General features: G+C 40.1%; 1 protein-coding gene across 2 annotated transcripts in view; it reads left to right on the top strand.

The window, feature by feature from the left end:
* TSPAN12 (tetraspanin 12) overlaps positions 1-14,667 on the top strand; it is a 69,393-nt gene that overhangs the window by 39,113 nt on the left and 15,613 nt on the right. For both annotated transcript variants that reach the window (XM_019543434.1, XM_019543433.1), the window contains exon 4: positions 9,182-9,256. In XM_019543434.1, coding sequence (XP_019398979.1) covers positions 9,182-9,256 — 75 coding nt within the window. The remainder of the gene's footprint in view (positions 1-9,181; positions 9,257-14,667) is intronic.

Genomic DNA, 14,667 nt, shown 5'->3' with positions numbered 1-14,667 from the left:
ATGAGGTTAAGGCATGCTTCTGGCTCTATTCTGATGCTGCCCTGCCCCTCTTAGGCAGTGCCATAGACTTCTACCCTGCTTGCCCATCCATTTTTATACTACTCCATGTGCCTTTGCTAATCGTGGCTGCAGGAAAGGGGGTTGTAGCCATATATTCCCATGGAGAGGCCTGCCCACTAAGCAAACTGTAATTTCTGCTTCAGCTTTCAAACGGTTTAAGGTGTAGCATATTGCAGTAGTCTGATCTAGAGGCAACAAGAACACCAAAAACAGCAGCAAGTTTCTCAGATGTGGAAGGAAAGGTTGCAACACTGAGGGCAAATGCAGATGATAGAAAGGAAGAACTCTTCAGGACTGTGGAGCTGTTAAAATGATAGCCACTGCCAGAAATGAGGCAGAGGTGTTGAAATGTAAGAGCAGCTTCCATCACGCAGGTGGAACTGTCTAAAGGCAACTGCATCTTACTCTCTATGGGTAGCTCCTGGTCCAAAACCTAGTGGTACTGGGATTTCTTGAGAAAGTTGAACAAAGGATGTATGGACACTACAGTGCTGGCAGAAAATTATATAGATAAATTAAACACGTAAGAGGAATACTCTAGAACCCAATTGAGAAAAGAGTGTTTAGTCCCTCCCAGTGGACTCATTTGAACTTGGGAATTCAAGGTGTTTAACACCCCATAATATTTCTTCTCTTCACTTAATTATATGGAAAGGTAGGCATTGCTCTTCTGCACAGAACTCTGACTACACAGTACAACTGGAGTAACTCCTGCTTCTCAGTAAAAACGAGTAGTTAACATAGGCAGCTGCATATTCTGGATGGGGTGGGAGATGGGCCATGAGAAGGACAGCCTGTCAGCTGGTAGGAGTGTCCAGAAATCCTCTTGCAAATGACTGGGAACTATCCAAGTGCATGTCCTCTGTTCATACTAATCATTTGCTTCCCTCACCCCTTGCGACTAACAGCTGTCTTGGGAACACTATTACATAGTGCAAGGGCAGAGCCAATGCTACTAGGATCCTATTACCCAGACTGCTGGAGAGGGGAGAACTGTGGAGAGGGGAGAACTGTCCAGCAGCCAGGCAATCAGGTGGCTGTGTAGGAAAAAGGTTTCTAACTGTAGTAGCAGGGAACATAGTGTGATATAACTACCAACCTAATGGGAGGTTTTGTACATCAGAGTGGGATGCTGACCTGGTTCTGTAACTTGACCATGGAACAGCATTAAGTTCACTGCCTTTGGGAGCGTTATCTGGAAACAGGGAACAACTGAAGCACTTTTGGGGTACGCTTGGGCTAAATGCCTTTGTACATTAGCATTGAATTGAGCTGAAATTTAGGGAAATGAAGATTTTTGTTGTACAAAAAAGTTGTTTTGATAAGAAAAGCAGGGAAAGATGTCTGCATAAAGAATAATTGGCTTCATTTTATTGTATTTTCCAAGAAGGAGAGCCTTTTGGTTTTAAGATAAATTGTATAAGTTAAGGAAGAGGATGTAAACATCGGTGTGTGATTTCCTTAGGACAGGCACTACCTTTGCCTATGTCTTGTTAAGTCTTTTATACCAGTTGTGCAAGGATCTTTTTGTTTGCCCCATTGCCTTGCAGTCTTAGCAAATAAATCATAATTGTTTGAAAGGTGCATTAGTCTAATTCTGATTCATTGATTATTTTCTTTAATGGATAAGTGGTAAAGTAAAAGTTTATATCAGAACAAATTAATGTCTCATAAAAGACTGTGCATGTGACAAGCCTTTTATTTTTCATAATGAATTATGTGTTTGTCTCATTTGAAGAGACGTTCTAAAAATGGCAGAGGAATTAATTCAAAAAAGAGCTGGAACATGTCTCAAAATATATATCAAAATTATTCTAATTTTATAATCGGAGATTTCTGCACTAAGAAGCAGCGCAAAAGGTTTGTGAAGACCTGGGGAAAACTGTAGTGGAATCTGGGGACTTTAAAAAGGCCAGAGGTTTTTAATGATTTGTGCAGTAACAAATGTGTGGTAGAGATTTGTACTGTTTGGGTGAATGAGAAGCAGAAATCAAATTACTGGATTTTTCTGTTAATTTTACTGCGACAAGTATTGAATTTGATGGCTTGAGTGGTAGTCAGTAGCTAATGAGCATTAGTGATTTCAGTCTCTTTTCTTGTTGACTTGTCCCCTATCTCTCAGCATTTAATGTCACTAAGCAAATAAAGTGATTTCTTAATGGGAATGACAAATTAACTATTAGTCCCCTTGGTGATGGGTTGAGGTACCCAGACTGGTGGGAAATTTGCACTGCAGAAGCAGAGAAACGCAGGATTTTGGTTTCCCATGCTTCTAGTGTTACTCACTTTACAAGTACACAGGGTTGTTTTTAAAATGTACATTAGGTTTTAAAAACTGGACCTGCAGATCTTTGTAGTAGCCTGTGGTTCATTATTATTGTTAGTTCTCATGTCTAACAAAAGTAGCCACAGCCATCAACTTAAAAAACTGTCTTTTGCTGGACTTCTCAAGTAAAGGGTTTGCTTCCCGCTGGTAATCAAGCATTCTGCTGGTGGTCATATGACATTTCTTAGGGTGCAGACAGATGTCTGGAAGGCTTGCTTCTTAAAAGAACGAGGCTGATACTCTCAGACTGTTAACCATAGGGAAATGCTACGCATAACCCTCTTAGAATCTTTTGGCATGTGTTTCACATACCATATCCACCAGTCTTTTAGAGTTTCCCTTAAGGTTTCATTCTGCAGCTGCTTACCCTTGGAATCTCCTCTCGGCCCTTGCCTTCCTTTTTCAGACCTTTCTTGACGCTGCTTCCATGTAGGGCATATTACCCAAAAAGATTTTGTAAGCAAGAGAGCTAGTCTGATAAGGTCAAGCCTGCTGCTTATCTCTTGCAGTTTTTATAACTGGGTTGCGATTTTTCTCAAGCCTGCAAAACTCACTTCATCTTTTCTTAGGGAGAAGAAAACCACTGGGGGAGGAGGGGTGGAATTAAAAAGCAAAAAAAAAGGATTTTTATGTAAAGAAACTGCTGTTATTTATAACAAACACAGCTCTTTCAAATAAGGCGGCATATGTTTTATGCCTCCTTAAATAAAGGGAAAGTTGCTTAGTTCTCGCAGATCGGTGCTCTTAATAGTTCACAATACCACCTCTCCGCGGTGTCCAGTGACAGTTGACTTTGTTTGCTAGCCACACCCCTGCTTCCAGTTACCACTGAATTAACCTGGCTTGTACTCTCTCTCTCTTGTTGTGACTGTTCTGAAGTTGTCCTGGTGTAACAAGAAACTGATGTTTTTTTATCAGGGGATGTATGGGTTTTCAAGTGCCAGGAGCCAATCAAAGTAAATCAGGGTGGAGGGAAGGGCAGGTGAGATTGGGGGATCTGTTTCACCAGGGAGGTGGGGGGGATCGGGGGGATAAAAATAGCCTCTAGTCAGGATGGAGAGAGCCCTCCTGTCCTGTCAGCACCCCCATACAAAACTACCAGCCCCCTCAGTCTGCCTACCCCCTCCCCGCCACTCCAATTTACTTTAATTGGGCTCCTGGGATTAGTGAACGCTGGTAAAAATGGCCCCAGGAGTGGTTTCCGGGGTTGGGGGACAGTTTGGTTGCACCGAGGGGTGGAGCTGGTGGGTTTGATGGGATTGGAGAGGCTCTCTGATTTCCCCCCTACCCTCCTCCCCCCTCCATAAACACCACTAGCCCACCAGTTCCTCCCCAAACCCTCTCATCCCATCTGCCCCTCCCTTGCCCAGTTTACCCTAGCTCAGGCTCCTGGCAACTATCTAATTATTCAGTTATATTGGGTGGTCATTTTTTACCCCACTCTGATCCCAGGATTTCTGGCTAAGATGTCTGTACAAAGCCAGTCTAGCACATGATAAACCAGTGTAATTAAAAAGCAGTATGTTATTTAGGTACGCACCTTCAATTTTTGTCTTTTATTATTGATAGAGCTAACCCAAGCTCTAACCCTGAATGTTGACCCTGTTGTCTTTCTCATCTATAGACAAAATCATTTTATGTGAGTTTGGAAGTGCTTCCAGTTTGGTCTGTCTGGCATGGCTGGGGTTGGGGGCTAGAGCCCAAGACCTGCTTTCACTTGGTCTAGTAACACACCCATTTTATAGTGAGGATACAGACTAAAATATTTTCATGCTAACAGGCCTCCAGGGATGACTTACTGGGAAAGAATCACGGAGTGGTTCAGCTTACTGCATAGCAAAACCCTGTAAAATATGTCTCCATAAGCTTTAGCAATATATAGCAAGGAGCATGGAACTAGAGAAGATACAGAAAATCAAAGTCTTTTTAGTATGGCTGCTTGCACCTGAGTCAATTTAACAGAATGTATGTGCTGAGGCAGAAGCGCTGATCAACCATTGTGTGTAGTGAATGCATACCCGAAGTCGGGGGTTCCCAAACTCTGACAGATTGCACAGCACCAACTTAAAATGATGCAACCTTAAGTACCACCAGCAAACTGTTGTCATATAAAGTAATTATAATAAATCTGTTTATGTATACCACTAATAGGTTGTCTGCGTACCACTGGTGGTACACATACCGAAGATTAGGAACCGCTGCCTAAGTCATGACAGCCTCTTAGAGTTCCCATAGGGCTGTGCCTCCTGTCCCCAGCCCAAGTCTTAGCACAAATCCTGTGCTGTGATTTAGCAGGGGGTCCTCAGAAGACCATATTACGGTGTTGTACTAGTGCTGTTAGAATCTCCCCCAGCTGAAAATAGAGTTATGGATCCCTGTCACACTCACTGTTCCTTTCAGTAAAGGAGGCTACCCAGTGATACTTCTCCTTTAATGCTTTAGTCTTCATTCAGACATTGGAATTAGATTCTGTTATCTCTATATAAAAGTAGCTTTCAAATATGTTAAGTTCCATGTCAGCAGTGTGGAGTGACAGCCCAAAACAAGAAAAAAACCTCATTAAAATCCATTCAGTTATCACTTCATTTTCTAAAATCCTAGGTTGCATTTCACCCCATCGTCCAAATCGCTGATGAAGAAATTGAACAATGCAGGCCCAAGGACCAAGCCCTGGGGGACTCTGCTGCCCACTTCCCCCCAGGTTGAATATGACCACCATCTGAGTACGACCCTTGAGCCAATCTGCAATCCATCTGACTGTGTAGGCATCAATGCCATAGTTGCCTAGTTTTTTAATGAGGATGGGGTGGGAGACAGTGTCAAAGGCCTTGCTGAAGTCTAGAAGGACTACATCCACGGCGACACCTGCATCCATTGCCTTTGCGATCATAAAAGGCAATCAGGTTGGTCTGACATGACCTGCTCTTAATGGTGGTTAATCATAGTGGTTGCCCTTGAGCATCATCCCTGAAGCTGGCCCATCAGAGATGTGCTCCTTGAGGATCTTCTCAAAGAGTTTCCCTAGGATTGAGGTAAGACTGACGGGCCTATAGTTGCCCGGGTCCTCTCTCTTCCCTTTTTTGAAGATGGGGACCACATTAGCTATCTTCCAGTCATCTGGCACCTGGCCCGAGCACCACAAGCGCTTGTAAAGCCATGCCAAGGGCCCTGCAATAACCCCAGCTAGCTCCCTCAACATTGTTGTCATGCCAGAGAGTTTTATGGAAATGTCACACACCTTTAATAGGAAAAAAATGGGTAATGTTTAAGAACTGCTTAAAAGAGTTCTGAGCATACATGGTAGTTTAGAAGTCTCTGAGTCTTGAGTATTGAATACTTTGTGCTATTGGTTATTGCTATGGAGGATCCTGTTTGCACAAAAAAAACATTAACAAATGAATTGGTCATAGTCATGTACTTGAGGGAGCAACACAAGCACTGAAATTGTGGTAACATAAGTGATTTGTGGCAAGGTTTTGAGTGTGCCATGACATTCTCCATCAATGGAATACAATCTTCTTCCCATCATACGATCTTCTTTGCCGAATGTAGTTTATCACCCCATGCTACAAAGGAAGAATTAATTAAATCAAATTTTTGTAAGTGACAAAAGCAAGATTTTGCTCTTGTAGGAAGAAGCATTTATTATTTGGAATTCAGACTCCCCTGGGAATGTGTTTGGAATCCAGAGACAGGAACTGCAGCCAATAAAAATCTTGTGCTTTGGAAGATTGAAATTATGGGGAATAACTTTAAATAATGTTAGACTTTTTCACACAGCATGTATAAGGGCTGTTTATTTTGGAACTCATTAAAGTCAGGGAGAGTTATAAGATTCTCTTTCAAAAGGTGAGAGAAATTAAGCATATATTTTAATGTGATTGCAGTAGTTAATCAGTGAAGTGTTTAAGAGATAAGGATTTATTCTGTAAGGTCTTGAGGCTTATAGAAACACCTTGAGAGTGCTCAGCATCTCAGAGAATCGGACTGAAATGATTTAACACATTTTTGTTGAACTGTGTTTTATTTCAAGTTGTGGTTAATACAGGAAAATTCTTTTAGTGTTTTTTGTTATTTTTGTTATCCCTCCAAGAGATAATGTTGTTCAATTATTAGCTGCCAAAAGATGGAATGTTGAATGCGAAGATTCTGGAAGAAATAAATTGTTAAAAGCATCTATAAATTCATAATTTATGGTAATGCTTTATTGCTGTGATTTACAAGTACTTATAATATTCCTCACTATGGACTGTAAGGTGCTTCAAGAACAGAACTTGCAAGGTCCACACATACAACTTTGATTAATGTCTGTAGGAGTTTTACAGAGTTGCTATTCCTGTGGGGTGTGGCAATTTAGAAATGAACAGGCAGTTTTCCTTTGAGAATTAAGTTAATCTAATCTAATTTTTCAGTTGCTGAGTTTTTTGACAAATATTCATTTTGTCCTTAAACTTTTTCTCATCAAGTTGCAGATCAGACGTCTTTTTATCTTTTCAGAAGCGACCAAAACTCTTCAGAGTAGTTTTCCATGTTATGGGAAAAATCAGTTCTTAAAAACCATTACTGTACATCCTGGGGATGTATTTTATAGTCTTTGTATTATCTAGAAGCTAATCAGTTTACTTTCTTTTCTAAAACATGTTTCCTAAGTCCTGATGTAAAATATGTCTTAGGTTTTGTCCTCTGTTGCTGATAGTCTGTGTTGGACTTTACCATGTGCTTATAAAGTTGATGATTTGTTAGGAGGCAATATACATAGTGCAGCTTAAATGATAATAAAGATGTAATTACTTCTAATAATTGGATAAATTGGTTCTGTTCTGATTTACTGAGGTCTGTTTTTTAGAAGTTATCTGCACCTGAATTAATGAGCCCAGTTTAAACCTTTTTAATGTCTCTTCCTCTACTTTTGTATCCATATTTGAATCTGTTAAGTTTTTAAAAACACAAACCAGGTTCCCCATAAGACAGATGCTCACATTTTACCTGTAATTAGTCTAAAAAAAATTAGGTACACAGTTTTTCAATAAATAGGCTGCAAACAATGGGTACAAATTTTGCAGCTATAAACTGTAGGTGAGAGGAAGAAAACTAGTCTTAAATCCTAATTCTCATGTTTATATTTTACAAGCATTGCCAAGAGTTTTGCTCCTTAATAAATAGAAAAAATGTCTTTAGTTATGCTCACTTTTGTATGCTTTTCTCAATACTTCAATTGCCTTTATTAAAACTTGGATCTCTAGAACATCCAGATTTTCTTTATAGTCAGTTAATCTTGGTTCAAATGTGCTTTCCAGATGAGACCGATCCAGTTAGCATTTATGTTCTTATATTAGTGGCTCACAGTGAGTGATTCATTATGTGAATCCCTCTGAATAATAAGGTTGAGATTAAAGTTCTAATTTGCCTTCCTACTTTTTTGTTTATTTGCCTAGCAGGTGCAAAACACCTCTAGAAGTCTTCATGTCCTTGACCATTGTCACTTTTTAATTTCTATTTGTTGGTTTTGTGTCTGCACAGCTGAAGGTTATGACAGTGTGCAGCAAGATGAGAAGAAATGCTTATAATCTAGAAGACCAAATACAGATAATGGACAGGGGACAGAATGTAACAAAGCGAGATGAGCAAGTCAGGGTATCTGGCATAGGTTATACTTGTTCTGTATTGTTTCTGTTTTACGCATTGAGTTAATGTATCTTTGACAAGAAAAAAATGTGAAGGTGTAATGGAAGGAAAAAGAAGCCGATACCGGTATGAAACAGTAATGGTTTTTTAGGTGGCTGTGCAAAAAACCCGTTGTTTCTAACTCCACCATGGAGAAAAACAGTATATGGGTATGCCCATCAGGAGTTGTGGGTCTAGAGACTGAGGAGGAATTAAGCTGGGAATGAAAACCATAGGAATTGTCAAGGAATGAGGGAAGTCATCAGGGCCTTCTGTCATCAGTTATTTGTGAATTCAAAATCAAGCAAAAGCTCGGGAAGACTGTTTGACCTTTGAGGTCTTGTGCTCTTTTGAGGGCAGGGTGGGATTCAGACATCTGCATGGTAGCGAGCACAGAGACAAAAATGGATGGAAGATGTGCCTTTGTTTTAAAGACAGGTAAACTGAACTACCCTTTAGCAGCATTAAAGCAATTGCTTATGATGCACAGTCTTGCCCTATGTGCTACTTCATCCTGCAAGCTCATGCTAGTTTACTGATATTGCACACAGATACACTCTGCTTTTCATAATTCCCCAAACCAGTTTTATAAATACTATGTGGGCCTAGCAACAGTTAATTAACTTCCTTTTTTATATGTACAATTTTGAATATTTTCCACCCATCCCATATTCATTTTGTTAGCTCAGTTTGGGTTCATATTGATTACATGAGGAGCACTGGAAAATGAGGATTTTTGGTGTGTATAGAGAACAGAAATATTGGGCTCTGTGGGACTGTTGCAGTGTGAAACGTCACAATAGTCCTGTTTTATGAGGTAACTAGGAAATTAATTCATATCCCCATGGTAACACTTGATATATTTCATGTTAAGTCAATGAGGAATAAACCACAACATTTATTTCAATGTGTCACGTTATTTCAACATACTTACAGACAAAAGCTAACTCCGGACTTTGTTTCATGAATCACAACTCCTTAATGCATTGGTTACAAAAGAAGCATTTTCAGTTTTTTCACTGTCAGTTTTGTGAAAAAAACAACATGGTCCTTAAATTAATATGGTAAAAAAGCTATATTATAAGTAATTTGAATGTAGTTATATAACTATGGCTCTTCTGTGTTTTGCAGTACTTTGGAAGTTTGCTTGTGATATTCTGTGTTGAACTGGCCTGTGGTGTTTGGACATATGAACAGGAAGTAACGGTGAGTCAGAAAAGGAGGATACATTCTGAAACAAAAGAAAACAACGATTTTCATTAGTTAGCTGTTCTCTAACTGCTGTATGTGCATCTTTGGTCATGGCTTTCTGTCAACCTAGAATTAACTTCTTCAAAAACAAAAAAAAAAGATTCTTCTGAGAAAATAACTTTCTCTAAAAAATGGTTCAGTCTGACATTTTCTTTTCTTGAGGGTCAAATCCTGAAGTCTTCATTCATGTATTAAATCATTTTTAGCCAGTTTAGCCAGTTGTACCTCTGGCAAATACTCACTGAAGTCAATAGCAGCTTTGATTGAGGTGAAGATACAGGTTTAGGGCCTGCCTTTTCAGAGCGAAGGCATGAGAATTTGGGAAAAGCTTATTCCAAGAAGTTTCTCCTTTCTGGAGGGGATACATCTTGTTGTAGTTCATTGTAAATGAACATTCTTTCCATAAATGACTTACTGCCTGCAGAAGCCTAGCCATTTCTCTTCCAACTATAAATGCCTTTGTTTTACGTGAAACATCCCTCAGCTATAAAATAGGTTTCTGTAAATCTCTGAAGACGTTACGTCTCCATCTAGTATTTATAACTGCACTGGTTCTTAATTTATTCAAACTAGAGTCCTATGACTGTTATACAAAATATGCTAAATACTGAGCAGAAAGAAAACTGACACATTATTCTGCTAGCTCTTATATCTTATTCTCTTTTTTTCAGTTCACTTCATTTTTATGAACAGAGGGACATATAGTTCCTCTGAGCTACCAGTGTATGCCTAAGACGCTGGACTTTTCAATAGCAGCCAGTATGTAGCAATTACATTGCAGTAAAAAGGGAGACAGCTCATTTGGTATTTGTGCAGTCCTGGGACCAAAGGAATTTTTGGCAGATCTGCACTCTGGAATTATGTGGCAGCATTTTGCATCAGAGCTTATTCCCTTGCCATACAGATTCCAGAGTGGTGTTATGCTTCTAACATAACACTGATTAAAGATACTGCTTTGCTTAAATGTCAGGTTACATTGATATGTTACATTTTTAAATGGCGAATGCAGATGATAAGCATGATTTACCTTATAGGCACAGCCATTCTTCTTTGGACTTCTGCCACAGCTACAACTACAAAGTAACATCCAGGCCTCTGTAGCACTCCCTTATTGGTGGACTATGTCTGCAGGGTATGTCAAAATGAAGGAACCTTCAAGTGCACTGACTACACCCTCTTTTAGAAAATTGGGGTTGTGCATCCTTTGTCCCACTGTGACCCCACCTTTGAAGCAGATATTCTAAATGCTCTGGAACAGTAGCAGAAGCTAGAATAGCCTGGGGCTGGAGTTAGCTGTGTTGTATGTTGTGGCATTGGTGACTCAGAAATCAAAATAAAGTCCTAAACTCGATCATCTCTAAGGGCATCTATACATGTGCCTGACACCTGTTTCAGTGCATTCTAATTAGCAGATTAATCAGGTCTGTTGGAGCATTCTAATTGGAACACTCCAGCAGCCTTGCTGTCCTATGTATTCAGCATCTCCACATTTCAACATGGCATTGGGGGCACTTTAACTAAAGCTTGCTGAACGAGCTTTACTTAAGCGCCCCCACCACCATTTTGAAGCACGGAACACTGAATACATGAGGTGCTATTGGCATTTTAATTAGAGTAGCTCCTGAGAACTGCTCTAATTAAAACACCTCCCTCCCTACTCCATCCCAGAGCACTTGTCAAAATGCCCTAAAGAGCTACTACCATCTGCTTTGCATCTTGTGTTAGAAATAGCTCAGATTCTTCACTTTCTCCATGTCTTTCTTGGCTCCTAGGGAAAAATTAGTAATAGAGATTATAAACCCTTGAATAAATAGAAGAAAAATACATATGGACTCAGTGTTAAATATTACCTTTCCTATTTACTTTCCCCCCTCCTTCCTTGGTCATACCACTTTGCTTCCTTTCTTTCCTGATTATTATTTTGCACACACTTCCTCATACTCTCCTTCACTTTCCCACATGCCCTCCCCTTTTTTGTCCAGTCTTTATCTTACTGTTCTCTTGCCCTGTTTGTCCTCATACTAATGCTGCTTGCATTGTATGGTGATCCTAGTACAAAATTCTCTCAGATCTTTGGTCACTAAGCCCAGCTACTGATCACTATGCTCTGAGACCAGTCCTACCTGAAACAGCATTTTTGAAGTCAGTGCTACTTTTTGGAATGGCTCTGTGTTATTTACAGGTCATTTCACAAGGCTGGCTGACACAAAGAATGGTCATTTAGAGTATGACTCCTATTACTCTTTGATGTTGAGTGATGAAGAAAAACCCCTCTGTCAGGGTGTCTTGTTGTCTCATGGGTTCAGTGTTGCAAGAAATCACAGGAACCCCTATTGAGTTATAGAAAACCAATTAGCATTGGTGTGTGTGGGTATGCAATTGCTGTCAAGCAGCATTGGTGTGGCATAACCACATGTGACCCCACTCTGAGCCCTGCTTATCATACGGACAACTCTGCCATAAGAGTTCCTGTATAAGTGGTTTGGCTTCCAGATTATGACAGTTCTCAGTATGAAAAGAGTGCCCCATGACTAATCTATTCTACCCACAAAGTTGAAAAGCTGGCACAGGTTCTCAGCTTGCTTGAACTGCAGTCAGAGTTGCATGCTTATTAGAAAAATAGTATTGTATTAATACAAATATAAATTAAACAGTTGACTATGCATTTTGAGTTTTCATGCTCAAAAATCAAACCATAAACTCTACTTTTAGATTGGTCACACCCTCCATAAAGGTGCCTCTCAAGAAGTGAAGCTAGACATGATTCTCATGAACACATTGTAGTATGCACTGAAGTGCATTGGTTGACAGAGATGTATTTAGTAGATGCTTTCAAATAATTTGTCACCTTGATGTTCTTGTTGCAAAGGATAAAGATTTTAAAATCCCTTCTTAGCTCTATAATTGTTACTACCTTATTATAATTGGGTTTAGTCTGCTTTGGTTTACTACTTAATTTTCTCCTCTGACTTCCGCATTTGCGTATGCTGCTTTTCATTTTTTTCAAAAAGCTGGATACCTTTATTATACATGTAACTTTGGATTTGATTCAGCTAAACAAAGGAGTGAAGCAAGTACGCTCTGAACTGCAGTAGTACCAAGTATTATCCAAAGAAATTAAAGCACTGATTTTTAACTCAAAATAAAGAGAAATATGTTGAGTACAGAGGAAAATTATTTTATTGTCATGACCTTTCATACAATTTTTAAGTAGGAACTGGGACATTCTGGATTTCATAAGTGCTTGTTAAGCACTGTACTGATAAGATATATTTTAACGTGGATATTTTCAAGATCAAAATCTTTGAAAACAAAAAATAAAAGCTTACAGAATTCCCAGTACCTTCAGGGTGTTTCATGTACTTTAAGGTGTCTTCATGTGAAGACAATGTAGTTTCCATGAGGAATTGTGGAAAAACTCTGTATAGAATATAATGTAGTTAAATGTCAGTGGATGCTGTTGTTTGGACTGAAATAATTCATTCAGGGAATGTTTCTTATTTTATGTTCGTACAACACCTAGCACAATGAAGACTTGAGGCCTTGGAGCTAGTGTGGTACAACCAAGAAATAATAAAAACCATTAAAGTTTAGAAAGTATTTAATAGAAAACTATTACTAGAAGCACTCATTTTAATCTGGATGAATCATAGATTTTTTGCATTAGAAGGGACCTCAGGAGGTCATCTAATCCAACCCCCAGCTCAAAGCAGGACCATCCCTAACTATATCATCCCAGTCAAGGCTTTGTCTACCTGGATCTGAAAAACCTTGATGAATGGAGATTCCCAAACCTCTCTGGGTAGCCTCTTCCAGTGCTTTACTACCTTCCTCATACATTTTTTTTCCCTAATATCTAACCTAAACTTCCATTGCTGCAACTTCAGACCATTCCTCCTTGTTCTGTCATCTCCCCCCACTAAAAATAGTCTAGATTCCTCATTTTTGGAACTATCCTTCAGGTAGTTGATGGCTGCTATTAAATCCCTCCTCAGTCTTCTCTTCTGTAGACTAAGTAAACGCTATCCCCTCAGCCTCTCCTTAGAAGTCATGTGCCCCAGCCCCCTAACCATTTTCATTCCTCTCTGTTGGACACTTTTCAATTTATCCACATCCTTTCTGTAGTGGGAGGCCCAAAACTGGACACAGTACTCCAGATGTGACCTCGCCAGTGCTGAATAGAAGGGAAGAATCACTTCCCTTGATCTGCAGCCCAGTATACTATTAACCTTCTTGTCAGCAAGGACGCATTGTTGGCTTATATTCAGCTTATTTTCCACTGTAACCCCTGTGTCTTTTTCTGCAGAGCTGCTGCTTAGCTAGTCAGTCCCCAGCCTGTAGCAGTGCGTGGAATTGTTCTGTCCAAGTGCAGGACTTTGCACTTGTCTTTTATTGAACCGCATAAGGTTTCTTTTGGTTCTTTCCTCCAATTTGTCGAGGCCACTCTGAATCTTAGCCCTACCCTCCAGCATATCTATTACTCCCCCCCAGCTTAGTGTCATCTGCACACTTGCTGAGGTGCACTCTATGCCATCTTCCAGGTCATTGATGAAGATATTGAACAAAACTGGCCCCAGGATCAAACCTTGGTGCACTTCACTTTACACCAGCTGCCAACTAGACATTGAGCCATTGGTCACCAACCTTTGAGTCCAGTGATCCACTCAGTTTTCTGTCCACTTTACAGTCTATTCATCCAATCTGAGCTTTCTTAGCTTGCTTGCAAAAATGTGGGAGACTGTATCAAAAGTCTTGCTGAAGTCAAGGTATATCGCTTTCACTGCTCTCCCCACATCCACAGAGTTAGTCATCTTGTCATAGAAGGCAGTCATGTTGGTCAGGCATGACAGTTCCTAATCACTTTCTTCCCTGAGTGCCTAGAAATGTACTTCTTGAGGACCTGCTCATGACTTTTTCAGGGATGGAAGTGGTCTGTAGTTCCTCCTTCCCTTTCTTAAAGATGGGCACTATATTTACCCTCTTCCAATCATCTAGAACCTCTCCCAGTTGTCACGAGTTTTCAAAGATAATGGCCAGTGGCTCTGCAAGCACATTGGCCAAGTCCCTCACCACCTTTGGGTGAATCGCATCTGGCCCCACAGACTTGTACACATCTAGTTTTTCTAAATAGTCCTTAACCTGTTCTTCCGCCACTGTTGGCTCCTCACCTTCTCTCCAAAATGTGCTGACAGGTGCAGTAGTTTGGAAGTTAATCTTGCCTGAGAACACTTGAGGTGAAAAAGGCATTGAGTACTTCAGTCTTTTTGCAACCTCTGTCATAGATTTCATAGACATTAGGGCTGGAAGGGACCTCGGGAGATCATCGAGTCCAGTCCCCTGCCCAAAGGGCAGGAAGTCAGCTGGGG

The sequence above is a fragment of the Crocodylus porosus genome, unplaced genomic scaffold, assembly GCF_001723895.1.
Source record: "Crocodylus porosus isolate Cpor-Errol unplaced genomic scaffold, CroPor_comp1, whole genome shotgun sequence".
NCBI classification, from domain to species: Eukaryota; Metazoa; Chordata; order Crocodylia; family Crocodylidae; genus Crocodylus; species Crocodylus porosus.
The sequence above is the reverse complement of the archived record's forward strand: the minus strand, read 5'-3'. Positions and strand labels throughout refer to the sequence as shown.